The following is a 12122-nucleotide window of genomic DNA, read 5'->3' as shown; positions in this document are numbered from 1 at the left end:
GCCTGGTTTCCCATATATCTCCACACATACACTCTCATGCTTACCTCCTTCTGGGGAGTTAATGAAGCCGATGAGCTCCTGACAGAGAATGTAATGGAAACACAAGTTGGTTTTACAGAAGAAAGGTAACCGGTATTTTTCCAACCAGGTCAATAATCCTTTGTACTTCGCAATCTAGGGTCCAAACAACATGGGAATAGAAAAGAGAAATGGAACTGAATGCAAAGAAATGCAGCATAGCAAGGGGAAATAAATAACTTCATCCTGTGGTATCTGGCCCACAAAAGAGGTATGTTGATTAAAAATATTTAAGGGGAGTGAAGACTTGAGCTGAGGCTCCCAAAGGAGTGAATGAATTGGTAGGCAAGAAAAACCTTGGTCTTTTTTCAAAAAATTTTCCTTATTCCTGAGTGAAGTTGTTTAAGAAAAGATCTAAGTCTTAGGTAGAAGAGAAGCAGAAGAGATTTTGATTTGTAATGTTGTCATAACGCTATTCAACTTATTTCTTTGTAAGCACTCTTACAATTTCTCGCAAGTTCCTAACCCATATCAAATGTGTGACATGTACAAAAAGACACAAAGACTCACGTCATTTAGAGTATGGGTGGGATCCCTGAAGGACTGAGCCGCCAGAAAAGGAAGAAGAATATAATTTTTCTTTTTACTTGTACCTCTCACTTCTCTTCACCTGTTTTTTTTTTTTTTTTTCATCCCTCCTCATCCATTTCCTAACTGGCAACCACCAGTTTGTTCTCTGTATTATGGGTCTGTTTCTGCTTTTATTTGTTCTTTGGGGTTTTGTTTTTTAGATTCCACGTATAAGTGAAATCATACAGTATTTGCTTTTCTTTATTTCATTTAGCATTATAGTCTCTAGTCCCATCCATGTTGTCACAAATCACAAGATCTCTTTCTTTCTTTCTTCTTTTTTTTTTTTTTAAATGGATGAGTAGTATTCTATTGATGGACACTTAGGGTATGTCCATATTTTGGATATTGTAAATAAGGCATAAATATAGGTGTGCATATATCTTTTCAAATTAGTATTTTCATTTTCTTTGGGTAAATACCCAGTAGTGGAATTACTGGATTTTATGGCAGTTCTATTTTTTAATTTTTTGAGGCATTGCCATACTGTTTTCCATAGTGGTGGCACCAATTTACATTCTCACCAACAGGGAATGAGGGTTCCCTTTTCTCGACATCCTCGCCAACACTTGTTATTGCTTGTCATTCTGACAGGTATAAGGTGGTACCTCATTCTGGTTTTGATTTACATTTTCTTGATGAATCATGATATTGAACATCTTTTCACATGTACATTGGTGATCTATACCTCCTTTTTTTTAAAGATTGCATTTATTTATTTTAATGAGAGAGAGCACAAGCAGGGGGAGGGTCAGAGGGAGAGAGGGAGGCAGACCATCTTACACAGACTACTTGCTGAGTACCGAGCCCTACATCGGGCTCCATCTCATGATCCCGAGGATCATGGCCTGTACTGAAATTGTTAAGCCCAACATTTAACTGACTGAGCCACCCAGCCGCCCCATCTGTACATCTGTTTTTGGAAAAAGTGTCTATTCAGGTCTTATGCCCATTTTTAGTTGGACTTGTTTTTGGTGTTGAGTTGTATAGTTTTTAAATATTTTTTTGGGTATTAACCCTTTCTTATATATATATCACTTGCAAATATTTTCTTCTTTCACTAGGTTGCCTTTTTGTTTCCTGATGGTTTCCTTTGCTGTGCAAAAGGTATTTATTTTGGTATAGTCTCAATAGTTTAATTTTGCTTTTGTTTCCCTTGCTGAGGAGACATATCCACAAATATGTTGTTAAGGTTCATGTCAAAGAGATTATTGCTTGTGCTTTCTTTCAGGATTTTTTAAAAGATTTTATTTATTTATTCGACAGAGAGAGATCACAAGTAGACAGAGAGACAGGCAGAGAGAGAGAGAGAGGAAAGCAGGCTCCCTGCTGAGCAGAGAGCCCTATGCGGGACTCGATCCCAGGACCCTGAGATCATGACCTGAGCCGAAGGCAGTGGCTTAACCCACTGAGCCACCCAGGCACCCTTTTTCAGGATTTTTATGGTTTCGGGTCTCACACTTAGGTCTCTAATCCATTTTGAGTTGATTTTTGTGTATGGCAAAAGAAAGTGGTTTCTTTCATTCATTTGCATGTAACTGTCCATTTTTTTCAACATTATTGAAGAGACTATATTTTCTCCCATTGTATTTTCTTCCCTTCTTCATCATAGATTGACCATAAAAGTGTGGGTTTATTTCTGGACTCTACGTACTATGGATAGATCTATGGATAGATTTATTCACAGATCCAGCCAAATTGATCTATGTGTCTATTTTTGTGTCAGTGCAATATTGATTTTTACAGTTTTGTAGTATATTTTAAACTCCAGGATTCTGATACCTTCAGTTTTGTTCTTCTTTTGCAAGACTGCTTTGGTATTCTGGAGTCTTTTGTAGTTCTATAAAAATGTCAGGATTATCTGTTCTAGTTCTGTGAAAAATACTATTGGTATTTTGATAGGGATTGAATTGAATCTGTATATTGCTTTGGGTAGTACAGACCTTTTAACAATATTAACTCTTCCAATTCATGAACATAGTATGTCTTTCCATTTGTTTGTGTCATCTTCAATTTCTTTCATCAGTGTTTTATAGTTTTCAGAGTACAGGTCTTTCACCTCCTTGATTAGGTTTATTCCTAGGTATCTTATCCTTTTTGGTATAATTATAAATGCAATTGTTTTCTTAGTTTCTCTTTCTGCTATTTCATTATTAGTATATAGAAACACAACAGACTTCTGTTTATTAATTTTGTATCCCACAACTTTACAGAATTACATAAATTATATTTATTTCTTCTAACTTTTTTGATGGCATCTTTAGTGCTTCATATGTATCATATCTGCAAATAGTGACTGTTTTATTTCTTCCTTACCAATTTGGATGGCTTTTTTTTTTTTTAATCTGATTGCTGTGGTTTGTACTATGTTAAAAAAAGTAGTAAAGTGGACATGTGTGTCTTATTTCTGATCTGAGAGGAAAAGCTCTCAATTTTTCATCATCAAGTATGATGTTAGCTGTGGGTTTTTCATATAAATATGCCCTTTATTATGCTGAGGTATGTTCCTTTTCAACAAACTTTGTTGAGAGTTTTTACCATGAATGGATGTTGAATTTTGTTAGATATGTTTTCTGCATCTATTAAGATTATCGTATGATTTTTTTATCCTTCATTTTGTTAATGTGGTATATCATGTTGATTGAATTGCAAGCACTGAACCGTCCTTGTATCCATAAAATAAATCCCACTAGATCATAGTAAATGATCCTTCTAATGTATTGCTGATTTCAGTTTGCTAATATTTTGTTGAGGAGTTTTGCATTTATGTTCTTCAGAGATATTGGCCTGTAGTTCTCCCTTTTTGTAGTGTCTTTGTCTAGTTTTGGTATGAGGGTAATGCTGGCCTTGTAGAAAGTATTTGGAAATTTTCCTTCATCTTCTATTTTTTAGAAGAGCTTGAGGAGAATAGGTATTAATTATTCTTTAAACATGTGGTAGCATTCCCCTGTGAATCCATCTGGTTCTGGTATTTGAAATTTTCTGATCACCAATTCAATTTCATTACTAGTAATTGTTCTATTCAGATTTTCTATTCCTTCCTGATTCATTTTTGGAAATTGCATGTTTCTATGAATCTATCCATTTCCTCTGGGTTGTCCAATTTTTTGGCATATAATTTTTCATGATAGTCTCTCATAATTCTTTATATTTCTGTGGTGTTGGTGGTTATTTCTTCTCTTTCAAGAAAATAAGATTTTTTTAAGTTTTAGGGGTTTTCTAGGGAAATCAGATATAAGAATCGAGGGGAGTGTCTTTTTAAGTTGTCCAGGTCTCAGAGAAAAACAAAACCTTGTTATGAGTATGGTTTAGAGTGATCTTTCTGATCCCACCTGCCACTGGTACAGCATGCAGACGTCACTGGTAAGTCTAAGGTGAGTGTAGTGGAAAAGGAGAACAGGAAGGGGGAAGAGGAGAAAAGAAAGACAGTGGACAAAGAGAACATATAAGAGATAAAAAAAGATTGGGAGAAAGACATGTTTCTAAAGGAGAATCATAGGGTAGTCTTAGGAATTGAAGAGTGGCACCTTACCTTAAGCTATAACTTATAATGCAAATAATCACTATGTGGCCAAGAGGCTGACACTTCCTATACTGCTCGCATGGCAGGCATTGTCAATCAGTTCTCAGACTTTTTCTTGATTAGGTGCTGCCCCAGAGTTCTTCTAAATGGTGTTCCAAACATTTGCTACCCAATTATAACAGTAGACATGAAAGATGAATATCATTTGCTGACCATAGACTAGAATACAGAGCGGATAATTCACCAGCGATTGTCTGCCCAAGTGATAAAAACACAAAAAGGAGAAAAGTCTACAAGTGGCTTGATGCTGTTTACAAGGTCCTACTCACCTGCTTTAGAGTTTCTTCCAGAGTTACCCTCTGGACTTCCTCTTCCTTTTATCTCTCTATCTCTCAATTCACATTTCAGATTTAGGTCCCTCTCTCCCCATCCCAAAGGCTCTGCCATTCAAGAATCTTACCAAGTTATAAGGTATTTCTGGCCACAAGCTCCACTGTGAATTTTCAACAGTATAAAATGGTGTCTGACCAAAGACCTGCAAAAGAAAGCTAGGAAACAGCCAAAGAGGTAGAGCTTCTCTTCACAAATATGTCACACTCCAATTGCAGCCACAAGGCAAGGGGATTCCATTGATTTCCTATCTCAAGGGACATTAACTCTTAAATTCATTCCCCTAAATCAACTTGCCTTGCAGAAAAGCACCCAAAATAGACTAAACTGAAAGATTCATTGATCTTTTGGGTCTGTTCTTCCCCAGCCTGGGAGTTATCTTGTCTGTGTACAAAGGCCAAAGCCCATAATATTATTTTTGCATTGAATTATTCATTTCTTTTTTTTTTTTTTTAAGATTTATCTATTTATTTGAGAGAGAAAGAGAGAGAAAACACAAGTGGGGGAAAGTGTAGAGGGGGAGAGGGAGAGACAGAATCCTCAAGTAGACTTCCCTCTTCCCTCTGAGCAGAGCCTGATATAGGGCTCAATCCCAGGACCCTGAGATCATAACCTGAGCTGAAACCAGGAGCTGGACACTCAGCTGATAAGCCACCCAGGAAACTCTGCATTATTCATTTCTGCATGGATTTAGAGAGTTAGAGCAAAGACTTGAAGCTTTTTTTTATAAAGAGAAACAGCTTTGGATTTGCCTCAACTCTTGAACTGGAGAAAGTAGAGAGGCCTAAGAATATGAGGACTAGGGGTACAAATTACTTAGTGGAGGCAATTAGAGTGTCCAGAATTGATAGATAATTCTATGTTACTGTCCTGGAGAAGGGATAACCAACTTTGAGACTAATGGGCATGGGGTTCTATGTTTACAGGTATCTAAGCTTAGCATTCTCACCATAGGTACTAACATGTCTCGGAGTATCCCCACATCAACTGTGATAAACTAGAGGGTCTAAAGCCCTAACTCCTGGCTGCACTCTCAGCACTTTATGTCAGCCTGACCATCTCCCCAAGACTATCAGCCCTGTATTTTGTCAGTCTGAGGCCTGCTCCTTCTCTCCCCTTTGTTCTTGGCTATGAGATATAAAAGGAAGATAGTGGTACCTATTGTACCTTACAAATATCGGGCTGTGAAGGAGGCTCAGTCCTTAGTGACCCCTCTCTGCTCTGCACTCGGGATTTGACGTGACACGCCCTGCCCAGCATGTGAAAATGCCTTAATGAGATGTGTGGTAGGGCTAAGGAGTCATGAGGTTATTGTGGGTATAGCGCACGGAAGCAGTCTCACCACATGATGTTGATACCACAGAGCCCATGAGGCTGATGTGGAAAACATGCCAGGTATAGAGCCTCCTGGAACTTCCCCAGACTTGCCATATGTTCTTAGGCAAGTCATTTAATTTCTGAGATTCATCTGTGAGAAGGGAATGGTGTCCATCACCCAGGGTGATTATAGAAATTAAATGGCCAAATTATAAATTGACAGTGGTATTCAACGGGAACTAATACTGTCTCTCTAAATAGACCACAGCCGCCTAAATGGCCAAGACTTTCTTACATTCTTGGCCGGCATTCTACTTTCCACACCATTCTCACCATTTCTAGAACATTAGTATAGGCTGCATAAATTGTGTTGATAAATTAACAAGAATGCCTCACGATTACTTCTGTAACCTTTCATTTAAAAAAAAGACAGTAGCACCTGACTCCTCCCCTAGGTACCAACTCTCACTGCATTGAAACAGTGACAAGTCCAATATTTTTCTTCCTAAAAAATCTCTTATTTGTTCCATTCTCTTCATTCTCTTGCCTTTAGACCTCCCTCACTGAAATAATCTCTTAACTGGTCTCCTTGCCTCTACCCTGGTCCCCCAGACAGCCCAACCTATGGTCAGACTTCAGCAGAAATAATTTTCCCAAATCAAAGTCTGGTCATGTTACTTCTTTACTTGAAACCCTTTGATGGCTCTCTAGTACCTTCAGGATGATGCCTGCTTGCTCTCAGAGTCCATCTGTGCTGTTTTTTGTCTTGCTATGCCTGCCTGTCACAACTTCTTCAGCCTGCCTTAGCTGCTTAGAGTTTCTCCCCAAGTACCACAAGATTGCTCTCCCTGGTGCCTCTACTTACTCCATTCTGTTTGTAAGGTCTCTGCTTCTTAATACTCAACCCCTCCCCCACCCCCATCTTTTCCTCCTACCTCTTTATTCACATTTTGCTCCCCATTTTCTTTCCCAGCCAATTGTCAAATATGTTGTCTTTAAAAACGTGCTTGTGTCTTCTATTCACGGAAGCCTTTCCTGACTACAGCTCTGATGCACTTATACTCTTGCTGCCTTCTAGACACTCCTATCACGTCACTTAGAACCCTTTTTGCACTTACCTTAAATATTATTCTCATTGGACTGGGAATTCCTTGAGAACCGCAATGGCATCATTAATATCTGTATCCCCAGTACCAAGCCCACTGGTGGGCACAAAGTAACTATCCAATAAATATTTGTGAGGTAGCACAAAATGTTTTTTCCCCAGTTGTATGAAATTTCACCTTTTAATATGTAGTGTTATATGGGAAAGGACACACTGAGCCACAAATTATAAGGCACCAACTTTAAGATATAACCAGAAACTTAAACCAAAAAAGATATAGGATCAGTCTAGGTTTGGATCTAAGAATATTTTGATGTTTCAGATTTTAGTTGCATGGGTTAAGGAAATACGTGTTTGGTTTCAGGCAACAGCTTAGAAAATGCTAGATGCCAAACACCTGGTAAGAAAAATAGAGCAAAATACATAATCCAAGGTCCTTGTCCTGCAGAAATTCACATTCTCACAACTAAGTAGGAGAGACACACCCATACAATACAATAGGGTTGGAAAAGGCCAATGGGACTCAAAGGCAGGGAGAAATAAGTTCCGATTAGGAGATAGAAATTTCTCAAGAATAGGATTTAAGTAGAGATTTGAAAAATGGTTAAGACTTTGGTAGGTGGTGGGGCGCCGGGGTGCTCAGTCGGTTAAGCGGCTGCCTTCGGCTCAGGTGATGATGCTGGGATCGATCCCCACATAGGGCTCCCTGCCCATGGGAAATCAACTTATTCTTCCCCCTCTGTCCCTCCCCGCTTATGCTCTCCCTCTCTCTCTCTCTCTCTCTCTCTCCATCTGAATAAATAAAATCTTAAAAAAAAAAGAAAGACTTTGGTAGGCGGAATTATAAAAATTAACAACACAGGCAAGAAGGGGTGCAGCGGTGAGAGAATGCCGGCTGGACCCTGTGAGGGTGCAGTTGCTGTCCCTGCAGATCTGGGTGCCAGCAGAGGATGTGATGGGAAATAACCGGACAAGCAAACGCAACCCAGAAAGCTGAGGGTTTGGGATTTATCAGTAATGGGAAACTCCCAGAGATTTTAAAGGAGATTCTGGTTCCTACTTATTTGCTCAAATTTAAATAGTCTTGAGTTAGTAGTTTATTTATTTTTTAAATGTACTCAGCTCAGTGTGATTCACTATTTGGCTACTGAGCAAACATTTGAATTTAATTCTGGGAATACTTACCGGAAGAGAAAGAAATGTGTTGAAAAAGTCGGCAAAGATTTCATCCTCTAGGAGAATTATAAGATTTGTAGAACCGATTATCTCTATATGGGGAGAAAAAGCAAACAAATAAACAAACAAATAAAACTTCATGAACCAGGGTTGCTTTGGGGATGAAAAAACGAAGAAATAGCACAGATTATTTCACTTGGCCAAATCTCAGCATTTAATGACCTTTAGGGTCATCTATCTTGATTTTTCCTTCTCTCCAGGACTCTTCTGTGCAATATCGCTCTGCTTAAACACTCACAGCTTCCCAGGGCTACCCATTCCATTTATGAAGAAATGAAATCGTTAGGAAGACTTTCCTATTATAAACTGTCTTCTATTATTTTCTTTCCATTTGCAGAAATTCTGCCGTCTGAAGCTCAACAGAATTCATCTAAGTCCTCTTAAATGGTTTGATGCTCCCATATTTATAAAACCATCTCAACCTTCTGTCCACCTCCAACCCTTCTGGCTCATCCGTCACTAAACAATTCCTCAACCTTTCTTCAAATGGCCTCCTTTCTACCTGGGTCCTCCCTCTCTGACTAGAGTGGCACCTGCAACTCAAGCACTCTGCATGCTTCCCAGGGAAGAGCAGAGACAGCTTTGTCCATTTATATGTTCTATTGGTGTGGCCCCAAATGGGGTTAGCTTTGGGTGCTGCCATATTACACTATTAACTCCACTATCCACTATCCTTTATTCATGCAGTCACTTTTCAGAAACCAAGGGCAGGAACTTCCATTTATTCCATCTGAATTTCATCTTGTTGATTCAGACCCAACAAGAACTTTTGTGAATACTGATTTGGTCACACAAAGTATTTATTACTCCTGTCAGGGCTGATCATTGTGTAGCGGAATTTAATCTGAGGGGATGAATGTTGAATGTCATGAAGCCAAGCACAGAGAACACAGGTGGACTGTGTGCCCCCTCAAAGTTTGCTCTAACTCACTGTGTTTGCTCTTTAATGCCCAATATTCAACAAGTGAATAATCCAGTTGTTTTATCAATGCCCAGCATTTTCCCATCATACCCAAAGTTTATAATGAATGATGTATAAAATGAGCAATATAAATACTGTATTAGTCCTGTCTCTTAGTCTAGTTAAATGTCTGGTGAGAATAGGAAGTGCCACTCACAGCTGCTAGAGTGCAGTTGTGATAATATAAGAAAAATAAACATTTTTCATGATGATGATGGTCGCTATTGTCTTTGTGTAATAGAAATAGGAACCCCAAATCAAATTCTGTTACAGTACAGCTGATGTCTGGTTTGCCCTTTGCTACACAGATATCTCTGCTCTTCTTTTTAGAAGCATTCACTGATCTATTTTATGTAGTCCACATGAATGATTCCAAAACACATGTTTTTACTCCAGACTTCTTTCCTTGTCTCTAGTTCTAAATATCCAATGAGCTATAGGACATCTCTCCATGGACGTCTACCAGCACTTCCATCTCAACATTTTCAAAGCTGATCTGATCATTTTGTTTCCTAACCTGATCTTTTTCCCTGTATTCTCAATCTCAATCACTAGAACCGCCACTCTTTCAATTGTCTAAATCAGAATCCTGAAAATCATCTTTGATTACCCCCTTGTTCTGTTTCTCTTCCTCTCAAATACTCCCCTAAGAAATGGAGGACCGTGTTATGTGGTCTCTCCTACATATCTCTGGAATCTATCCTCTCCTCTCCATCCATTAAGTCACTATCCTTTTTTCAGGTCCTATCATCTCTCACCTAATGGTCTCCCTAACTTTCCCTTCCAAGCGCTTTCCACATACTGCCACTATAGTCTTCTAATGCTGTGGTTGTTAAAGCCCTTCCAAAACTATTCAGTGTCCTACAAATCTGAGGCTTCACCAGATCTGGCCTTTGGGTTATGTGCCAGCACCATACCATGCTTCCTCCTGTTTGCCAGCCAAGATATTGCTCTTTCCTACATGTGCTATGCACTCTCACTTTCAATCTCCATATCTTTGTTCCCATATTCCTATCACTTAAAATGTCTTCTCAACCCATGTGTTTGCAAATCACTAGTCATCAAGAACTGGTTTACATATGATCTTCTTGGTGAACCAATCATGGTAGAATCTACCACAATTGTAAAGTCAATCACTACCCCCTGCACCATTATTTATATCTCCCATTATTATAATTAACAAGTCACTGCTTTCTTCCATTGATGCATCATCTGTCTTCCTCAATAGACTGAGCTCAATGAGATGAGGAGCTCTGTCTTTTAATATTCTTCTCCTAGGCACTAAAGTGCTTACATTAATATCTAAGCTTTATAAAAGTTGAATGAACTGTTCTTTCAAGAGTTCTTCAGTCTTTTGAGCTTTTGTTCAACTGTTGATTTATCATTCAGAGAGCCTGGCATGGATTTTTTAATAAGATTATTGAGACAATCTGAATGCAGGAAAGTGGGGTTTGGCAGAAATTTCCCAATTGATTGTGTTCCATAGCTATACATGCTGTTGGTGACAAGAGGCTTGACTATGACAGAATTTGCCACTAATAAGACTGTCTTAATAGTCTTAATAGGGTATAGAAACTAGGTTTTCCACATCTTTCCCTTCCTTATCCTACTATGTCTTCATTCCTGTGTTTCTATTTTCACCTGTTCTGCCTTGAAACTTCCTAATAATTTGGACAGGCCTTCAACATTCATTCCATACAGTAATACTGACTCAGGAACAAATGAGATCATTGGGTAATCCCAAACCTCAAGCTAGTTTTCTCCCTGGAGGAGACATGGCACGTGATAGCCCAATCCGTGTTTTTCTTCCTCCTTCTTAGTTGCTTTACTCTTCTATGATTGGGGCTCTGTCCTATTCTTAAAGATCAGGTGGCATAAAGTGGGGGTAGGAGTTGGGGAGGAGAAGAGGGAAAAAAGGAAAGAAAGGGCATGAAACATAAAAGCCATATGTGGTGTAAGACTGGGAAGGTGAGAGGTTTGCCTTAAGTAGGGGGAGCTAAAAGCCTCAGAAACATCCCTTTTAGATACTCACCAGCATTGCTCATGTTGCCATGCTTTCCCTGCCACTGTGATTGATTAGGAGGCAGAATTTTAGCCCCCAGTCAACAGAACTCCACCCCTTGTGAACATGCAGTGACACCCCCTCCAAGGGGTTCCAGATTCTATCAGGAAGTGGCCTATTTCTGTCTGGTGTAGACCTCAGTCTGAAGATAAGTCATTGTTACCTCATCTCCTGGATTTCCTGGAATGTACCAGACTCTTCCTATACTTAGGCTTTTAGCCCATATACTATTTTGTGTGCTCTGACAAGTTCTTCATAAATTGTTTTCAAGTTATATAGGTCCCGAGTTTTAGTTCTGTCTCTTTAACTTGACTCTCTGCTTCAGGGAAGCAAGGATCTGTTCATTTATTTCTAATGTGTCTCTTGTGTCTAAGATCCTTCTAGAAATTTAATAGGTACTTGGTGAATGTTTAATGTTTAATGAGTTGACTTATCTTCCAGATAAGCTGGCAAATTCAACCAACTATCCAAGTGTGTTTTCTACCCTTTCTCCTCTTTCCCAGATAGTTTCTCTTCCGGTTGGCTGTGGGTTGCTTCATAATCCATTGGCATTGAAAAGGAATAGAATAAACATTCGTTGAATATCTTCCATGAGGAAGAAGCTAGGCTAGGTATTTATAGTTTGTTCTAATTCGATTCTTAACCCACAAACTAGAGGTTATTACCTCCCTTTCTCTGAAAGATAGGAAGTACAACACAGATTTTAGTCTGCCCATTTGATTCAAGAGCCCATGCTAGTAAATCATACCTACTTTTCACATGGACTTAAAAATAAGCCCCTTGGACTTCTTTCAGTCCCTGGACTTCCTTCAGAAATTACTATGAATCTCTTTCCTAATCTTTGCTAAAGAGATCTGCTGCCATTTCCAGGGTAAAGATA

The 12122-nt window shown here is 38.9% G+C and overlaps 1 protein-coding gene across 1 annotated transcript in view; it reads right to left on the bottom strand.

Moving 5' to 3' along the window:
• RGSL1 (regulator of G protein signaling like 1) overlaps nt 1-11309 on the bottom strand; it is a 75683-nt gene extending 64374 nt beyond the window's left edge. The window contains exons 1-4 of the mRNA XM_059146786.1: nt 11213-11309; nt 8169-8251; nt 4632-4706; nt 45-174 (exon numbers count right to left, since the gene is read on the bottom strand). Of these exons, the coding sequence (XP_059002769.1) occupies nt 45-174; nt 4632-4706; nt 8169-8251; nt 11213-11225 (301 nt within the window). The 5' untranslated portion in view covers nt 11226-11309. The remainder of the gene's footprint in view (nt 1-44; nt 175-4631; nt 4707-8168; nt 8252-11212) is intronic.
• Between the last annotated feature and the right edge of the window lie 813 nt (nt 11310-12122).

Source organism: Mustela lutreola, chromosome 14 (genome assembly GCF_030435805.1).
Source record: "Mustela lutreola isolate mMusLut2 chromosome 14, mMusLut2.pri, whole genome shotgun sequence".
Classification (NCBI taxonomy): Eukaryota; Metazoa; Chordata; class Mammalia; order Carnivora; family Mustelidae; genus Mustela; species Mustela lutreola.
Note: the sequence above shows the minus strand (reverse complement) of the source record. Positions and strands in the feature narration are given on the sequence as shown.